A 20,509-nucleotide genomic window follows, 5' to 3' on the forward strand; every position below is an offset into this window, starting at 1 on the left:
CATGACAACAGCATAAATATAAATTAAATGTATCTGACCAAAACGTATTCATTCAAGTTCAAAAATGGACCCTCAAACCATGGAGCTCACCTGGTCTCTCTCAGTTGCAGATGATTGCGACTCTCTCTCTGGACCAGTCATAGCTGAAAGACATACATGTTTTGTTACAGAAAAATGAAAATAATTTAAGTACTTAGAAAATCAATTAGTGGAAATTGTTGTGCATGTTCTTACCAATGACGAAACGAAACCCAGCTGAAGAATGGCGTCTGAGCAAACGAGACAAAAGTGATTTTGGTGATTTAGAAGAGAAGTTAGGTCTTTAGCTACAATTATAAGTTTTGATCAGTCTGATGATTATAGTCTAATTGCTGTTTGGTCCGTGAAACAGCAATTAAACAGAAACAGCAAACAGTTTCCCAGAGTCTAAAGTTTCTTAAGGCTTAAAGTCTTGACCATAAAATGGATTTCCTTCCTTTATGGTAAATTTTGGCCACAAAGACGATGGATCCCTCAAATATGATTCAGTAAACAGTAGTCTCTATAATACAAATAACACACGAGAACATACTCACCTTCTAATGCGGATGAAATAAAGCATGGCCACCATGATCGCTAACAGCAATAAGACAGCAGTCACTATGGCAAGAACTATTCCTGCTGACAATGGTTTCGTTTCTGGTGGAATAAAGTATGATTATAGTCCACAACTCATTAACATTAAACTAACATTAAACCAGCCTACTAACAAAAACTACCTTTCATGTTTTACAGCATAAACATTCTAACTAAACATGGAAACTTTAATCATGAGTAATATTAGATGTTGGTCAAAATTTCTGATGTTAAAATGAATAGGACACAAAAGCAGAAAAAAGTTATTCAAACTGAATGTTTGGTTTGTGTCAGCCAAATTTTGAAGATTGTACCTAATAAATATTACCTCATTATATAACATTAAATGTTGTTTTGGCAGCTCAGTGTATAAAAGTAGTTACAGTCTTACCTCGAACAACAAGTTTGGTGGTTCCTTCAAATGTACCACTGGGAAAAGTGGAAATGCTGCAGATATAGGATCCTGCATCTTTCATTTCTAGAGCCTTAATTATCAACGAATGTTTATCAAACGCCACTCTCTCCTTCAGTGGACTCTCAGAAATATTCACTCCATACATACTGTTGAAAACAATGAGAGTGACTTTTCCTGTTCCTTCTTCATCCTGGAGAGCCCACTGAACCTGATTAACACTGGTATGTGTTGGTCCTTGGATTAACTGACAGCTCAGGGTGACATCATTCCCAATGTATCCAGTCACTTCAGGTGAGACTTCGACTCTTTGTGCCACAAAAACTGCCAAAAGGTAAATGACGACAGAAAGATGAGGGGGAAAAAACACTTCTGTTTTTTCACGAAAATAGAAAAGAGATCAGGTTTCAAACTGGTATTTATTCATTATGTTTTCAAGCATTTCTAGCATAGCATGAGTGTTTTAGAAAATCTGGTAAAAACATAAAACTGGGTCTTACCTGGGAAAAATGTAATGTAAATTAGCTGAACCAGCAGGTGAGATCGTCCGTTGCACATTTTCATTGTACACAACAACAGGAACTAACAACACAGAAAAAGAAAACGTACAAATCATACAGGATCTCGGATTAGGTATGTCAGCTTTCAAGATAAACTCAAAGAAACTTACAGAGTTATAAACAGAGGGATCCGTAACCTTTTAGTTCAGTCCAAGGCTAAAACCTGGAGACTAGACTGAAATATTAGACCACTGAAAAAAAGAGAGTTTGCAAAGAGGAACAGGCTGATTTAAGTTCTTAAATGCAGCAGTAAACAAAACGAGACATTTCCCATAAAACCACGGGCTCAAAATAACTCTGTTGACTAAGACACAATGAAACTTGGGGTGAGGGTGAAACTTTACTTTTTTTTAAATAAATGTATCTGCCTACAGCTATCCACCAGAAAATGTACATTCAAATAAAAATAACTTACCCATTAAGGGGAGAAAGAATGGCACAGCCACATCAGAAACCAATTTGTCATTCATCAGAACTCTTACTGGAAATGTACCCAAACCATTACACGGTGATCTTTAACTTTGTGATTTTCAGCTCCTGTGTAGTGAGCATGATGTCAGGTTACTCCTCTCTGCCTCCTTTCATGTTCTGCTCAACGGGGACCTCGTGTGGTCAAATCAGGGTGATCTCGGTTAGATTCTGAGCTATGCTGACTTTGTTTTATTGCCACATGAGAAAAATGCTGATAAAATGCTTGAACACATGTGCATTTAGCCAAATCTCAGTTTGAGCCTGTGGGAGCATTTTGAGGATGTAGGGCTCGAACTATTCCATTTTCTATTACATAAATGAAACATTTGCAGGTGTAGAAATGTCCGCGCTTTTGTTCCACTTTATTTGAAGGAAGTTAACATCAGTTTAACAATAAATATCAACTGCTAGATGTGGTAACATTGGTTGGTTTTTAAGAGCACATACATTTATGAATTTGCATGTGACAAAAATGTGGGGGGAGGGGGGAATTAAACACTTCTGTTTTTTCAGCACACAGAATAGATCTCTGTATTTAACCTGGATTGTCCGAACTTTAAAGTTTAAAGGTTGACTTTGCATTGAAAAATGTGTCCATGGGCATATGAACATATTGCATAAAACTACCTTGAGGACTATATTTTACTACAGAGACTGAAAGCAGCCTGACTGTTACTGCTGGTGACAAGGTTTTCAAAACTGTGGTTGAAGTGGTTGACATGTCTGCTGTTTGCTTGTGGTTTGATGGTTAGTACATGTCTGTGACTTCAACATCCTCACTTCTGACTGTCAACCTGCTTGCTTGACAAGGTTTAATTAATGATAAGAGAAAGAAAGATTAAAGAAAATACACACACAACATCAATTCCTGTGGTGACTCATGGACTCAGTGAGTCTATAAATGAGTTTCATGTGTGAGTTCAGACTTACTTTATTTATCTAACTCAGTTATTTACACGGCATTACCATCCGCATGTTGTTCTTCTCGATTCTGCCTGACTATCTGCTCAACTCTAGTGTGGGGAGTGACATATTAAACTGAGCTCTAGGCTCAGACTGTTTTTTTTTTTGACTGCCACTTGTGATTACGGAAGTTATAAAGATCAGCTGAAATACTACCTCGTTTTCGTGTGGCTGCAGCATACTGACTGGCCCAACAATGCAAGCCTAGTTCCCACCGTGGCTTTTAGCTTCTTTAAAACTTTAAATAAGATCCCGAATGATAACAGTAAGAAACAAAAAATTTAGCGCCTCATATCAGTGAGCTATCATTGGGCCTCCTGAAGAAAGCATCAGCTCAGAGAGGCGCATATCGTTATCTCCACCAGAGTCGAAGGCTACATTAGTCTCAGATGAACAACTGGGTAATCAGGTCATGGATGCAAAGCTTTGTGAGTTTCAAGTTGTTTGAACTCAGCTTGCTTTGCACATGTGAATTAGAAATGTGCACAGCAAGGTGGAAATAACTGATGCAGGCACAGCTCTGCATCCTGAGCTGTACTCAAGTCAAAGCACACACAATTGTTTCTTATCACAGACAGTGGTCACTGAAAACTCAGTGCTTTGATTTAGTTCAAATATGGACCCAAATGCAAAAAGTTGATATTAAACAAAGGAGAATAAATAAAAAATGCTAGTTACAGGAATACAATTAAATTAAAGTAAATTAAATTAAAAAAAATCTTTAGAGGGCTGACTGGGGAAGTGGAGACTGTTGGAAGAATGCACAGGTGCACTCAAGATAATCTCAGGGGGAAGCAAAACTTAAAATGAACCACAAGAGTCAACCAGCTGCTGAAGTAAAATGGGAAATAACTTATTAGACACCTACTAAACACAGAAAGAAGAAACTCACAGTAAAATGTGGCACAGAGATGATTGATTTGGCAGATGCAAAGCCAAAGGGGAATTCTGCCACAGACAGGAACTGAACCTGCAACTTTCTACTTCTTGAGCAAATTCTTTAACCACTAAAGCTCTCCACTAGACTGAGAATAAACGGAGAAACCAGAGACTCAATGATTTTAATAGCGAATCCAACTTATAACGTATAAGATGCAAGAATAAAAAAAAAAAAGGGGAATAAACTTAAAGCGAACCTATACTCAACTAAAAACCAGTGGGTCCCTGATTACTGTAAACATAGTGGTGATGCATTCAAGAAAAAATGAAATCCACATCAGCACTGGTAATATTTGTGCTGCTGATCAGTTTCTCCCAAAATATTCTCGCAGGTCCTGAGTGAAGCCATGAAACACTGCGACCTTTGGTTTTCCACAGTCAGTGTTGGTTACGATAAAAAGCATTTATGACCTTATAATTCATTAAAGCAGTCAAAACTTTTATTGCATCCAATAGATTACACAACAAGTGTGAGATACAAATCAACACAAGTTAATGATTACTGATCTGTTTAAGTAATCCTATCGAGGAGTGATGAGTGGTAGCATCAAAGTATGCTTCAGCAATATAGTGATTTATACAAAGTACTCTGTGGTTGATTTTTTAATTAAGCATCCAGAGTCACTTATTGGGGAAAAGAACCTGAAAGGAAAAACAAAACAGGCTAAATGAATTAAATTATAAAAACAGATTAAAGCAATGATACAAAAATACTTTGTGCCTTAACAATAAGGCAAACAAATAGAAATAATGTATTTCACTGGTCATATCTCACATGCTCTATGTCTTATATTAGCCCTTTCAGAGTGAGTGCATAGATGACCAACCCTGAGGATGACCCACAGGGAGCAAGCAGGATGCTTTAGTGAAAAAAGAGAACAACTGCCATCACTACATTGTAAAATATATGAAATGATGACAAAATAAAGGCTGTACTATTATTGAATTAGTTCATTCTTTGGTTTCTTACCTCTCAGATCCAGAACTGTGAAGCTTTCCATCATGGTCACTGTGTTTTTGGCAGTGCAGGTGTAATTTCCAGTGTTTTCTGCCCCTAACCTCTCTATGATATACAACGAGTTATTAACATGCGTCTCATTGTCATTAAACATCCAGCTGAAGTGTGCTGGTGGGACCGAGTCTGCAGCGTTATACTGTGACCTTGAGGAGCAGCTGAGGGTCCATTGATCAACACGTTGTATGGTCCAACTGCATCATTAATTAATTAATTAAAATACAGTGTTAGGGACATTCAGACTATTACTGCTAATATAGCTGTCTTTAAAAAAAGTTTAAATTAAATTAATTTTAACTTGATTTATTCATATTTTCTTTAATAGAAACACTGTGAATTCACGGTGAATACTCACAGCTGACAGTGAGATTATGGTTTGCAGTCATGGTGCTGACTGGGTTGCTGACTTTACACTGATAGGTGCCGCGGTCAGAAATGTGAACAGGCTGTATGGACGCTGTCTTGTTGTCCAAGGAAAAGCTGACACCGCCACTGGGATTAAGAGGCTGGCCATCTTTTATCCACTCTCTGGAGCTGATGGAGCCAGAGGCCTCACAGGTGAGGTTGGTGGAGCTTTCATCTTCTTATCAGGATGGCTGTGGGGCTGCGGATGGTGGCTCCAGACGATAAAAAGTGTCAACTTTAGGTGAAATGATGGAAAAAGAAGCAACACAGTTTGTGTGAAACATATATGTGTCACTTTAAGTAACATGTTGTGTGACAGTAACTTTAAAATGACATAAATCTATTAAACAGCTTCACCTTCATGATTTCATTGGGTCATAATTCATTAATTATGTTTCAATTTCAGATATATTTTTAACTGTCTAACATTTAAAATGGTAGATATTTATTTTTCTGTTTGAAATTCTATTATTATTATTATTAAAGTGTACAAGTATGAATATCGTGGTGGTAGAGTGTAATTGAACTGCATCCTGTAAATCCAGTGCAATCTAACAACAACCTAAACTGTAGCAAACTTCAATTTATATGTTAGTCCTTTGGGACCCTGTTTCACTCGCTTTCCCTCTTAGTTTAACCACACCCCCTGTTTTCTTTGTCATGTTTGTTTTATGAATGTGTTATCAAAAGGAGTTTTGCATATTTGACTATCATCAGGCATTTACTCGTATAGGACACATATGGTTTGGTGCCCTATATAAATTTATAAAGACTAACCCACCATACACAGTCAGATTGGTCCTCCCCTGTTTTGGCAGCCCTCCATCTGGTGTGATGGTGATAGTGTACTCCCCGCTGTCCTCCAGTGCCAGGTTTCTGAGCTCCAGGGACCCTGTGGCTCGGTCTAATGAGATCCTGCCAGCATATCCAGGATCAGTGATGTTGACGCTGGTGGAACTGATAATGTTCACCCCATTGAACCTCCAGCTTACTGAGAGGAATGGTTTCTCCGGAGGTCTGAGAGTGGTGGTGAACTTCACTGTGCCTGCTACAGCGCCACTCAGGGGTCCAGCGGGCAATATACCCTCACCTACACACATACCTGATTAACACAAAGAGAAATACAGAAGACTGAAAAAAAATCCCCATTCCTTTATTTCTGTCTACACATCATGTGAATTTAGCCTACCTGATAAAAGAAGCATAACAGCAGTCCATGGGATGGTCTTGTCCAATACTGACTTTTCTGACATTGTCTCTCTGCCTTCTGAAATCAAAAACAGAAAGAGTCTCAGGAGCTCTTGCTCTTTTATTGACCCACACCACAGGACCCTCTACAGCCCCCCACTCGGCAAGGAAAACCACTAAGATCCTTTGTGACGCTGTTGTGTTGTGTGTACATACATACAGAAATGGAATTAAAAAAAAACAAAACAGGATTTAATCTGAACAGGAAAAAAAACCCCAGAAGAAAAATACGATCAAGCTTCTGACAGACCATATAAAATGTACCTTATTTAACTATAGATAGATAAATTAATTTAAAGTTTTCTCCAAATGTTTTAGGCTTAGACAAAACAATATGGTAGGGGGCATATCCTGCCAGCATATTCAGGATCAGCTTCTGTACTAAAATAAAACAACTTTAAAATGTAATAACTGCATTCCCCTCCTAGTTCTTCTAAAGCAAAGTATTTGTGAATTATTTTTTAAACATATATAAACATCTGAAGAAGGTTTATGAGTCATGATGCTGGTGGTGCCTTTTATGTTAACGGAGAGTTTTATGTGCCCCCCACTAAGTGGTTTTGGGTCTCTTTTGGGTGCAACTGCAGTGATCCATAGCATTCCTTGCAGAGGAGGATCAAAGAGGAGACACTCAGACTCCTTCAGACAGCCTTACAAACAAATCATTTCCTTTAGTGCTTCCAGAATGAATGATTTATTAAAAGAAATAAAGATCTTATGTAATGTGTAAATATGTTTCTTTGTAATCGTCCATGCACGATGAAGTATTGCTCGACTTGTGTGGCTGTCCTAATCAATGTTCCCTCTAATTTTTTACGTGTCTGAGCGAACACACAAACTCCCTGAGCGATCCCTTGGACCACTGTGAGCGACATCAGACGTGTGCACTGTGGTCACGCCAGCATCGAATCCATCCAAGTTACATGGTTTATTAAGATAATCAAATTACAGAATTTACATTTAGGTTACACTACTTTTAATTAACTGCTTTATCCCACTTACAATGAAAATGTAAAACAAAAATGTAGTCATTGACCTGTGTAGTATGTTAACACTATTGGAAGTAAAAATAACTTGAACTCCAATTTTAAAAACACAACTTTCTTTTTTTTTTTTTTTTATAAAGCTCTGACTTGTATTATGAGTATGAGTCTGTGGTCTGGGAGAGACTCCTGTAACTCTCTGTCTGCAAAAAACAGTATATAATGACCAATGTTGGGCAATTAATTATATAGTTACTTCTTCAAAAAAGTAACTGAGTTTTGCAAACAACAAAGTTTTTTGCAGCTATTTTTTTTAAGGTGTTTTTTAAAAAAAATAAACATTTCAAACTATTTACAGCACAACCAGCTGTTCTGCATCAAATTTGATGCCATACAAATTATTTGTGCCACTCCAAAAATAATTTCTGTCCACTATGAGATAAAGGAGAAAATCACAAGCCCGATACCTGCAGGCCTGACAACAGGAGATGTATCACTCCTGTAACACCTGTAACATTCAGCAGTCGCCTCGTTGTTCTAACACACACAACAAAACTATTGACTAACTACACACTAACTACACAAGATTTGCGCTAAACGTTGCAAATCTCTCACATCTCCAAACACCACTGTCACTCCTAAAACTTCCCCCCATTTCTTAACAACTTGCCATATCATTTTTTGATTGGTCGACAGGGTACTTTTTTCGACCAATAGGAAAGGGTGGGGGTGTTTTTGGTTTTGTTTTTGCTCACAGGCGGAGAGTGCTTTCGAGCATTTCTTCCCACAGTAAATATAAACAACGGTAGTATTCAGGAAGAAAACCAAACACTGCATATATTTTGTATCACAACTCTGGTTTTATGTGGCTTTTCAACACAATTTAAAAACTGGTATAAAGTCCACACTTTTTCCGTCAATTGTTCCGTCTGTCCTGCTCACATCTCCAATGGTTGTACACGTTGTCATTAACGTGGCTTCACTCCACATCAGCCACGCCGCTTTCCTAGCTAAAACACCGGTGTGGGCACATAATTTTGTTGGATTTGAAGAAGGTGTGGGGGGGCAACTTCACTCACATCGCATCAAGACATTATTTTATTGTCAAGGGAGCTTGCAAAGAAAAGCGTCTGGACTTCTTTAAGTTGCTTGAAGACGTTTCACCTCTCATCCGAGAAGCTTCTTCAGTTCTAAGGTCAAATGACCTTAGTTTTGTTTGATTCCATTAATGTGGGGGGGCTGGTTGACCTCTGATGACCTCTAGAATTTTTTATTAATATCTTTAAAATGATAGCAGCACAAACGAAAATCTTTGCAGCACAAACCAGCACAAACGTAGCACAAACATTTGATACCACTTTTGTTGGATTTGAAGAAGGTGGGGAGCCAACTTCACTCACATCAACTCCACTCCTGGGTCATATGATTGTCGGGTTTTTCTTTGTATGTGTAATTGTATGGTCTACCTTACAATATAAAGCACGGCAAACATTTGAAACACCTGGGGCTTAGCCCTAAAGGGCAGTATGCATGTGGGATTTTTATTATTATTTATTTATTTGGGGGGGGGGGGGGGGGGGGGGGGGTTAGAAATGACTGAAAGATTAATTGGCTCTGTTTTGAGTTTTGTTCAAAAAAGAATGACTTCATATAGGGAAAAATATATATCACATATGCAGGACACCTTAAACTAGTTTTTTAATTAAGCAGCAAGGCAGAACAAAATCAGGGCTGTATCAAGACACGAGGACTAAACCCCAATTCAACCAGACCCAGAACTGATCTGGAATTAAAACAGGACTACAACAGTTCAAAATCAGGACTACTTATGTTCCCTCTAAGCTGAGCGTGTAAGCAATCGCGCACTGCTCACACGGTCTCCCCACACAGAAAATCTGCGCTGCACACAAAAAAAATCCAGTCTGAATTGGAATTAAAGTAAATACATGTATTTATTTTATTATGCTGATTTTCTGTGCGCGGAGACTGTGTTAGCAGTGCGCGATTGCTCAGGTGCTCAGCTTAGAGGGTAGAGTGCTTAGGACTTAACCAAGACAGAACAAGAATCAGAACTAGATGATAGTAGCACTAAAAATCATCATAGACCTGCACTACACTTATTTTTTATTTCTACCAAAGTACAGTATTTAGAATTCAGAAAAGTAGAAAAATAGATTCAGAAAAGTTTATATAATTATTTAGATGTGGTGCAAACAAGCCTGCATAACTTAATAAATATATAACTTGAAAAATAACAAACCTAAAAAGAAACACTATGTACGAGATACACGAGTACCTATGATACGGTGATACTTTTGGTAAACAACCATTTGACTAACATGTGTGTCTCACCTGCTCTTGTTCCATCTCTGTTCTGTCCTCATTCTCCATCTCCCTCTCTGCTCCTCTCTCTCCCTCTTTGTGCTGACAATCATCAAATATACAGTTGAAACCAGATATTTACACACTCTTCAGATCAAAACAAAAACACTTTTTTAATTGTAACATCAAATCAGACTAAATGTTTATTCTTTTAGATTGATAAATATAAAAAACATATTTGTTAACTTTAAGAGTAAAGAGAGAAACTATCTGTATTTCTTAATTGCAAATGGCACCAAATTGTATTCAAAATTGAGCCACACTTATGGAGCTCCACAATTCTTTTCCTGGTGTTTTGGTTGACAGCTCTTGATTGTCCCATGTCAAAGAAACAGGCTCTGTGTTTTGCCTTATGTGCATCCACAGGTGTGCCACCAATTTACTCACATGGACTCTACTAACCTATCAGAAGCTTCTTCAGCTCAGAATGGAATCGTCTGGAGTTTTCTTATTAATTAACAATAAACTTAGTGTACATGTACTCCTAAATTTGAAAGTGATAAAAAAATAGACAGCTCTGTCTCTCTTTATTTTGACATTTAACTAATTCAAAAGATATTTCAATATTTATTTATCCAAAACAAAACAAGTTTACTCTAAATTGATGTTGTACAGTAAAAAATGTTCTTATGTTTTCCATAAAGTGTATGTAAATATCTGCTTTAAACTGTGAATATACTGCTGTGTATTGAAATTCCTCTTGTTTTGCATAGAAATACACTGAACAACATACAAAGCATAATATATAAAATACTACCAGAGTTTTTTCTTTAAAAGAAGCCCCTTATGTCCATTCTTGTATATCAGTACATTACTGAAACCGATTCATTTAGCCATGGGGGGTAACAACTGAAAATATGAAATAAACACACATGTAAGCTAAGAATCTCTAAAAAAAAACAGCATTGTTGTTGTTCAGCTTTTCATTTCGCCATTTGTTGATTCACTTGAAGAGCAAGTAACGTAATATGGGTCAAGTGATCAGTTTGATATCAATGTTTCGTGATACACCGTCATATTTACATTATTTGTACAGTACGAATGATTTGCTTTGGTACTTGGTCGAACTTCAGTTCTCCTCTGTCTGCCTGGCTGCGTTTCTCCAACAGCGCACGCGCAGGCAGCAGCTGCCCCGCCCCGCTTAGTGCCTGAGCTTGGATCATACCAATATTAGGGGGGATTTACGCACAGTCATAAATTCCCACAGTGTGCACTATGTGCTTCGAATATTGTGTGTAGTTTTTTGTTTTATACAGTTGTCAGCCAGGCATCTAACTATGAAAAAATTACACTCCAAAAGACCCTGGGCTTCTGAAAAAACAACCCGGGCTTAAGCCCAGTAAGCCACCCCCCCGCTCCGCCACTGGTTGTGATTTGGCGCTATATAAATAAAATTGAACAGAATTAAACAATGATGTGAGGACTCAGCCAAACAGTTTCCTGAATCTATACGTTGTTTAAATTAAGATTTTCAAATGCCTGATTAAGGTTTCTACCCTTTCTCATTCTTGTGTGATAAATAGAAGTATAACATTTGGTCATAAAGCAATATGTTATGAACAGTTTTATTCCTGCATACAAGAGAGGACAGTCAGATGTTGGAGCACTGTGAAACACAATTAAAGTGACCACTCAAAAACCACAAAAAACGTGTAGCCCAACATCACCGGCTAATCTGCTATAGTATTTCATTTAACTATTTAGCCATTTAACAATTATATATATTACACAAGGTGGATTGTGTTAAATCAGCTTTGTCTTTTGAGGTTGAGACAAAGAACACTAAAAACGTGACGCACTGCCTTCTGAGAAACTCCCAATAACTCCATCCTTTGCACACTGTAAAGTCTTATCAGTGGCTATAAAACCTTCAGCCCACTGTTTTTAAAAAATAATTTCTGTGCCTTTTATAATCCTACTGATCACCTTGTTTTATACATTTAAGAGGTTCAGTAAAAATTTGCTGCTTTTAAGAACGTCCACATTAGGCAATGTTACTGTTTTTGAAAAAGTTTCATCTTTTAAAAAAGATAAACTGACAAACAAAAGAAGCATGATTGACATCATTAATATAAAATTTAGACAGACTAAAAACTGCAGCAGTCAATTCTGAACTTTTTGTGACCACACCTTTTCTGAGGGGTTTACAGTTTGCAGAAACTACTGTAGAACCTCAGGGGCAATTAAATATTATGATCAGTGAAACACAGCTTTACCGCTTTCCTCAATGCCTTTACTCAACATCCTGCCCTCCACATGAGGGTAGCATGTTGCAGCTTATGAAACAAAAGTATCACATTCAGGTTTTATTTCATAACTAAGACCTTTTATAACATGAAGGTACAGCCATTCCCAAAGTCAAGCGTACTGAGGCCCACTTAAAAACCAGAAAATCCTGTGGGGTCCACCCATTGTTAAATCTTCACTCTAATTTAAAATACAAGAGAAAGAGCAATGTATTTTATTGAATGTTTTATTCAATACATACAAACAACACAGGCTCATGGCTAAAAATTGCATATGCAAAACAACTGGGACACAAAGAGAGTAACTTAATGTAGGAGTAATGTGTGAAATCACAAACTAACAAACTCCTGTTACCAGTTTTAATTGAAGCTTTTTAAAAAATGTCCCCTTTTAAATAAATTTACATAAATATCTACCTGTAAATACTATAATTTCAAGCAGAATTTCTGTTATCACAGCTATCATGGCTATCACGGTTATCACGCGGCACACCTGCAGTCCCAACAAAAGGCCTTGGTCCACACGTTGGACATCAGATTTTAACATTAACGTGCAAATTCATGTAATTATTGTACTACAATTGGTAACTGAAGAGTAAAAAGTTTATATAAACATATAGATATAGAGACCCAACTGTGATATGTTAGTTGTTTTAAAATAAAGTAGTGACTTGAATATTAGAAGATTTATTACAGAGAAAGTATTAATATTTATTTGAGATGAAGAGTAATAATCTATTAGGTAAAAAATCCTAACATATCTTGTTTAACATTATATGATATCAAGCCAATGAAAATTATAATGTTACTCCTCCTGCAGCAGGTGAAGACTTCTAAAAATGCATCATCTACAGAAATAGAAAAATATTCTTGTTAAGTAACAAAATAGTTCCTTCTTAAATAACATTGAGAATAAATGTCAAACTTACCTTTAAAAGTGAAGGTCATCGCTGAGTTTATATTTTTTATTTTCTTGTAATGGAAATGTTCTCATACATATTTTCATCTTGTTCTAAGAAAACAAAGATTTGTAACAGTGCATGTAGATAGCCATTAAGACAATAATTTTGATTCTCTAATTTCTTTATTTTGCTACAGCAGATATGTAAGATGACTTTAGATTTCAAAAAGAAAAAAAATTAGCATACCTGTGTTTTGCTTCTGAGGATTTTTGTTGAATCTAAATATTTAAAATGAAGCATTATTAAAATGAACATAAACAAGAAGTGAAAAGAGTTTATTCTCCTTCGTGATTACTCTGAGACCAGCAGAAGATGAACATTAGCAAGTGACTGTTTGCAGAATATGAACCATTTGTTGAATTGTACCACTGAATTCTAGACATTTATCAAAAATTACAATAATTATGTATATTCAAAAAAGAAAAATGTTTTCCTGATGATTTTTCAAATAAATTCTGCACTTACCTTTTCTTATAAATGTAGTACCCTCCACCAACAACTGCAGCGACGATAACACAACATGCGATTACTATTCCAGCGATGCAACCAGCAGCACATCCTGATGATTTCTCTGGAAAAGTATTAATAAAGATAATTAATACTTTTTTTTAGACAAAATAACTTCTTTTTTTACTTGATTTTTATAATTTTAGAACTATCAGGGGACTTTGATTGGTGCAATGCTCTTGTTGCATCGGAAGTACTTGTGTTTGGTAAAATGGTGGATGCACTATGTGTTTTCAGTTAACAATTTGCTGATGATCTCCAAAAGTTGATTCTGTTCATCTGGACGTAGCGTTTTGTGGGAGAAATGTTTCGTCACTCATCCAAGTGACTTCTTCAGTCTCAGCTGACTGCAGGTTTCCCCAATCTTATAAACAGTACATTTGCATAATGACTGAAACCAGCCCACTGAAGGAACAATGGGCTGGGAGGTCAGTTCCTTAATCTTAATTATGCAAATTCTCATGACCATTGATCAACAACCACTGACCAAAACCCACTGATCAAAGACCACTGATCAATGGCCATGAGTACCATTCACAGAGAGTTGGGGAATGGCTGCAATCACAGCATTGTAAGATGGCAAAAGATGTACCCTTTGGCCCCCTCCTTGATTCAGAGATGGTCTTTCCCTTTTCATGTAAATGGCCTCCTTGACTCTGCGCTCAAACCAGCGTTCCTTCCTGTCCAAGATGTGTACATCCTCATCCTTGAAAGAGTGTTCACTGGCCTGTAGGTGTAAATAGACTGCAGAGTCCTGGCCTGATGAGGTAGCTCTTCTGTGTTGTGCCATCCGCTTCGCCCGAGGTTGTTTGGTTGCCACGATGTATAAATCCTGGCAATCCTCCTGGCACTTAACAGCGTACACTGTGTTACTCTGTATGTGTCAGGGGACCCGATCCTCGGGGTGGACCAATTTTTGGCACAGCGTGTTTTGGGGTTTAAAAGCCACAGAAACCCGGTGTTTAGAAAAAATGAACCAATGGCTTGGTGGTGTTCCAGGGTAGGATAGCAAAGCCCTCTTTTCCACGTCTTCCATGTACAAATTGGCCATGATGGGTGAAACTGGGGAGTCCATGGCACACCCATGTTTCTGCCTGTAGAACTGACCCTTGTATGTGAAGTAGGTGGAATGAAGACACAGTTCCAAAAGCAAACACACTTGGTCGATGCTGAGAGTGGTCCTGTTGCTGAGGGTGGGGTCATCCTGTAATCTCTTACGGACTACCTCCAACGCTTCCGTGACTGGGATGCAAGTGAAGAGAGATGTAACGTCATACGAGACCATGGTTTCATCTGCCTCCATAATGACATCTCTCACCTTCTCAACAAAATCCAGGGTGTTCTGGATGTGTTGTTCAGAGCTGCCCACCAGCGGGTTGAGGATCGAAGCCAGAAACTTGGAGATGTTATAGGTGACATCTCTGAAGAAGTCACTTGGATGAGTGACAAAACGTTTCTCCCACAAAACGCTATTTCCAGATGAACAGAATCAACTTTTGGAGATTTACTTTCCTGGATGATTCAGAATGCATCAAGACGAAAATTTGCTGATGACTAATTAATGTCTTGCTAAAGGATAGTTCGGCATTAGAAACAACTGTTATGTTATCTGAAGATAAACCTCCAAAATTTAGTTAATAGAAAACTACAGGAAACGCACCACCCTTTAAACTGTCAGTAGTACCATCTAAGAGTATAAACACATGCAGATACCTGTTACAATCAGTCCATGCACCGCTGATGATGATGTTCTCTCAGTTATATTATTCCATGCCTGACATGTGTAGTTGCCACTGTCAGATAATTCAACCTCTTCTTTAATGTACTCAGCTGAATTGGTGAGTTTCTCTGTCCCATTTAAAAACCAGGTGAATCTGGCAATTGGTGTGGATTCAGCAGAGCAGGTCAGTTTTAAGGTGCCTTTGATATTTATCTCATTTGGACCTTTGATTTGAACATTTTCTGGTCCATCTGAAAAACAGGTAAAAAATAATAAATGTGTTCATTACTTTTAAATTTCTGCATTACTAGACTACATATCATATTAGTTGTACCGTTCAAAGTTTGAAATTATTTTACTGTATGCATGAACAAGAAGTGTAGACTGACCAGGATGTTACTTACAATTAACAGTCATGATGTATTTATCTCCATGACTGCTGACAGGGTTGCTGATATTACAAAAATATTCTCCTTCATCTTTCCTCTTCACAGTGTCAAAGGTCAACACTCTGTTATTGTCAGAAAGGGTCATGTTGTCAGTCAGGGTCAGATCGGAGCCATCCTTCATCCAGTTTCTTGTAAAGACTGAACCAGAGGCCTCACAGGTTAAACTGACAGAGGTTCCCTCAACTGTTAGGTTTGTTGATGGTTTGACAGAAGAACCTGATATTTTCTCTGTTTCCCAAAAATAAAATATTAACAAGGAAAAATTATAGACTGAGAACAAGAGCAAAGGTAGGTGATGCACTGAGGGCCACATTTATACACTGATGATCAGCAGAGATGAGAAGTGACAAAGTACTAATACTTTTTTGATGTATTTAAGTAGAATTTTCAGATATCTGTACTTGGCTTAAGTATTTATTTTTCTGATAACTTTTTACTTTTACATTTTGAAACAGATATCTGTACTTTATACTCCTTACATTTTAAAAATACAGGTTTAATGGTATCATCTGTAGTGTTTATACTCAGGAGTTAAAGTGGGCCAGAGGGAGTGCAGGTGTCCACAAGTTTTGTTTGCGGTATTTCAATTTCAACCTTTCTATCAGCTCAACAATAATCAGCAAACACACAAACTGTTTGTGTGAGATGAGAGGAAAGATTATATTTAAAGGTAAGGACTGCTCAGTGACACTTGATAAACTGTAAATTTAAAGCTTACATGTAATGTCATCATTTTAATCACATGTTGGATCTGTACATGAAGTGTTTAACTTTGTGTTTTAGCAATGTGATAAATTCACACTAAAGCTTTGTGTTGGACTGAGACACAGTAACTGTGGCTCCTCATAGATTAGATTTAGGTTACATCAAGTGTAGCATATGAAGCGCCTTGAGGTGACTTTTGTTGTGATTTGGCGCTATATAAATAAAATTGAATTGAATTGAATAGATGAATTTACATTTATGATGATAATACTTATACACGGTGTGATTATTTTATACAGTGTGATTATTTTACATGTAGTTGTTTTTTTCCTGTGTAATAATATTCAACATTGCTATCAATACATTTGTCAAAAAATGCCTCTCTGTGCAAAATGGGTTTAAAAACATAAACTGCTGTGGGATACTGTTTGTCCGTGATTTGAACCGGGGGAACAAATCGCAGGATCAGCCTGATGTTATTTGTATCCCGCTGTAACTTTACTGTATAAAGAGCTAACATCTCCAAAATGTCAGGAGTAGTTAGTCAAGAAGTGTTTGTGAACTAAAAATCAAGAATGTGGAATACTGTTTGTCCGAACAACTCAGCGCTGCTCCCGACTAAGAGAAAACCAATTATGCAGGGGAGACCTACCTTGGCATTTGTGCAGGTGAAGCCAAAGGGAAGATATGCTTCACCATATTTTCTAGTCTTTGGCTTAGAATGAAGTTGGTTTGGAAACATATTCAGCGATGCTTCATCTCCTACTTTGCGTTTGTGTGGGTGCCCCGTGCTAGCAGTGTCCAAGCATTGTTTTTTTTCCCCCTTTTCATACCGCGCCCCCCCCCTGCAATGGCTCTGCGCCCCCCCCCCCCCCCCTTCCCTAGGGGGCGAGCCCCACACTTTGGGATCTCTGGCCTAAGGGAAGCATGTATAATGTGAAAAGAATTGATCCTAGCACTGAACCCTGTGGAACTCCATAATTAACCTCAGCTTGTGAAGAAGACTCTCTATTTACATGAACAAATTAGAGTCTATTAGATAGATATGATACAAACCACTGCAGTACCTGTAATACCTACAGCGTGCTCTAATCGCGCCGATAGAATATTATAGTCAACAGTATTGAACGTTGCACTGAGGTCTAGCAGGACAAGCACAGAGATGAGTCCACTGTCAGAGGCCATAAGATAATTTGTAACCTTCACTAAAGCTGTTTCTGTGCTGTGATGAACTCTGAAACCTGACTGAAACTCTTCAAATAAGCCATTCCTCTGCAGATAATCAGTTAGCTGTTTGACAACCACTCTTTCAAGGATTTTTGGTATGAAAGGAAGGTTAGAAATTGGCCTATAATTAGCTAAGACAGCTGGGTCTAGAGATGTTTTTTTGAGTAAAGGTTTAACTACAGCCAGCTTGAAGGCCTGTGGTACATCGCCAGTTATTAGCGATAGGTTGATCATATTTAAGATCGAAAAATTAATTAAGGGCAGGACTTCTTTGAGTAGTTTTGGAGGAATGGGGTCTAAAAGACACGTTGATGGTTTGGAGTAAGTAATTACTGAAGTTAACTCAGAAAGATCAATTGGAGAAAAAGAGTCTAAATGAATATCGATGGTACTAAAAGTAGCTGTAGATAATGTTACATCTGTGAGACGAAAATTTTATTTGTAAAGAAAATTCATGACGTCCTTACTAGTTAACGTTAAAGGCATGGTTGGCTCAACAGTGCTCTGACTTTTTGTCAGCCTGGCTACAGTGCTGAACAGAAACCTGGGGTTGTTCATATTTTCTTCAATCAGTGATGTACAGTAAGATGTTCTGGCTTTGCGGAGGGCTTTCTTATAAAGCAACAAACTATTTCTCCAGGCTAAATGATGATCCTCTAAATTTGTGACACGCCATTTCCTCTCCAGCTTACGAGTCATCTGCTTTAGGCTACGTGTTTGAGAATTATACCACGGAGTCAGGTACTTCTGATTAGAGACCTTAGTTTTCACAGGAGCTACAGTATCCAGAGTCAAACGTAGTGAGGAGGTAAAATTATTATTAACAAGATAATTGACCTCTGTTGGGGTAGCGTTCAGATAGCTGCTCTGCTCTATGTTGGTACAGGGCATTGAAGATGATAACAGTGGGTGGATTATATTCTTAAACTTAGTTACAGCGCTTTCAGAAAGACATCTACTTTTATAAAGTCTACTCTCCACTGCTGTGTAATCAATTATTGTAAATGTAAATGTTATCAGGAAATGATTAGACAGGAGAGGGTTTTCAGGAAACACTGTTAAATGTTCAGTTTTTATTCCATATGTTAAAACAAGGTCTAGAGTGTGATTAAATTGGTGGGTGGGTTCTTTTACATTTTGAGAGAAGCCAATTGAGGCTAATAACAGATTAAATGCCATGTTGAGGCTGTCATTTCTAGCATCTACATGGATGTTAAAATCACCCACAATAATTATTTTATCTGAGCTGAGAACTAAATCAGATAAAAAAGTCTGAGATATCAGAGAGAAACTCTGTGTAAGGCCCAGGTGGACGATAGATGATAATGAATAAGACTGGTTTTTCAGTTTTACAGCTATCACAGCAAAATCTCCAGTGTTCAATTAACACTAGAGTGTGTCTATATGTGTCCACTCCTCTGAGTGTTACATATAACACTCTTGAGTGTTAAATGAACACTTTTGACAGTGTTATATTTTTAAAAGTAACCTAGTCAGTTCTGAAGATTAACAACGACTAACACTGAGCAGTGCTGATTTTCTAACACTGGAATATTTCTAACATTTTGAGTTACTTTTAAAAATATTATATATTATATTAATACTGTCAAAAGTGTTCATTTAACACTCAAAAGTGTTATATTTAACACTCAGAGGAGTGGACACATATAGACACTCTCTAGTGTTAATTTAACACTGGAAATTTTAGCATCACGCTTTCAAATGAATTAAGTCTGTCTGGGTTTTTGGTTTATTGATAGGCTGGTAGGCACGTGCTCAGCAAACAGTAAGTATTGTTTTTTCTTTCATTTTAAAGGTATTTTATGTATGTGTTTTAAATATTTTATCTACCAGAGATTATTTAATGACTAACAAATTACACTTACCCAGCACAGTGATGGCTGAAGGCTGAGATGTTTGAGATCTCAGAGTTTTGCTGTTAAAGGCCTGACAGCTGAGGTTTCCACTGTTACTCATGATAACATTCATCAGTCTGACCTCTTCAGTATCAGACAGCTGATCTCCATTCAGAAACCAGTTAAACTGGGCAGGAGGTCTGGATCCAACCGAGCATGTGAGGCTGATGTCTGACCCCACAGCAAAGTATCCTTGTGGTGGAGATAATATCAAATTTATATTTTCTGGACCAATTAAATGTAGAGGGGACATAGAAAAGTTACGTTGGGTGGATGGAAAATGTAAAAGTATATTACATTCACTTTTTCTTGAGAAATCGTAAAAGTATTTCACACAACTACATTGCTTCACATCATGTCAACAGAAAAAAGATCTCATCCATCTTTTATTCAGCTTATCGGACATATCTAATATTCTGAAATCTAAAATGATATCTAAACACTCTGATGCTTGTCTGCAGATGTTTTCAGATAAATTACTGAACATTTAGTTTAGTAACTCACAGCTGATGGAGAGGTTTACTGGATCACTGGTAACAGTACTGACAGGATTGGACACACGGCACCTGAATGGTCCCTGGTCAAAGCGGGTCACAGTGATTATAGTCAGACTGGAGCCTCCATCAGTGAGCTGAACTCTGTCACTTGCTGTAACCTCAGAGCTGCCGTTCAACCAGAGGAAAGAGAGAGAGGATCCAGAGGCAGAGCAGGACAGAGAGACAGGGCCACTGAACTCAACCATGTCTGTGCTGCTGGAAGTTACCAACACACTGGAGACTTTGTC

At 37.6% G+C, this 20,509-nt stretch overlaps 2 protein-coding genes and 1 pseudogene across 5 annotated transcripts in view; all 3 read right to left on the reverse strand.

Annotated features, from left to right (window-relative positions):
* Positions 1-2,095, reverse strand: part of LOC146508527 (nectin-4-like) — a 5,649-nt gene extending 3,554 nt beyond the window's left edge. The window contains exons 1-7 of one of the 3 annotated variants that reach the window (XM_085178492.1): positions 2,003-2,035; positions 1,698-1,778; positions 1,528-1,609; positions 1,007-1,351; positions 576-678; positions 235-269; positions 91-143 (exon numbers count right to left, since the gene is read on the reverse strand). In XM_085178492.1, the coding sequence (XP_085034618.1) occupies positions 91-143; positions 235-269; positions 576-678; positions 1,007-1,351; positions 1,528-1,591 (600 nt within the window). In that variant the 5' untranslated portion in view covers positions 1,592-1,609; positions 1,698-1,778; positions 2,003-2,035. Of the gene's footprint in view, positions 1-90; positions 144-234; positions 270-575; positions 679-1,006; positions 1,352-1,527; positions 1,610-1,697 lie in introns of all 3 variants that reach the window. The other 2 variants (XM_085178495.1, XM_085178494.1) reach the window with 2 other exon arrangements.
* An 818-nt stretch (positions 2,096-2,913) lies between these two features.
* LOC146508528 (cell adhesion molecule CEACAM1-like) lies at positions 2,914-11,358 on the reverse strand (annotated as a pseudogene). Its single transcript, XR_014877003.1, has 6 exons — positions 9,964-11,358; positions 6,570-6,647; positions 6,165-6,482; positions 5,331-5,610; positions 4,931-5,169; positions 2,914-4,820 (listed from the first exon to the last, which is right to left on the reverse strand). The product of XR_014877003.1 is annotated as a cell adhesion molecule CEACAM1-like (transcript).
* A 4,019-nt stretch (positions 11,359-15,377) lies between these two features.
* On the reverse strand, positions 15,378-20,175 carry LOC146508529 (cell adhesion molecule CEACAM5-like). The gene is made up of 3 exons (XM_085177157.1): positions 19,696-20,175; positions 15,833-16,105; positions 15,378-15,679 (listed from the first exon to the last, which is right to left on the reverse strand). Exons 1-3 carry the CDS (start codon positions 19,976-19,978, stop codon positions 15,396-15,398), a joined length of 840 nt encoding a protein of 279 aa, XP_085033283.1. The 5' UTR covers positions 19,979-20,175; the 3' UTR covers positions 15,378-15,395.
* Between the last annotated feature and the right edge of the window lie 334 nt (positions 20,176-20,509).

Source organism: Neolamprologus multifasciatus, chromosome 11, assembly GCF_963576455.1.
Source record: "Neolamprologus multifasciatus chromosome 11, fNeoMul1.2, whole genome shotgun sequence".
NCBI classification, from domain to species: domain Eukaryota; kingdom Metazoa; phylum Chordata; class Actinopteri; order Cichliformes; family Cichlidae; genus Neolamprologus; species Neolamprologus multifasciatus.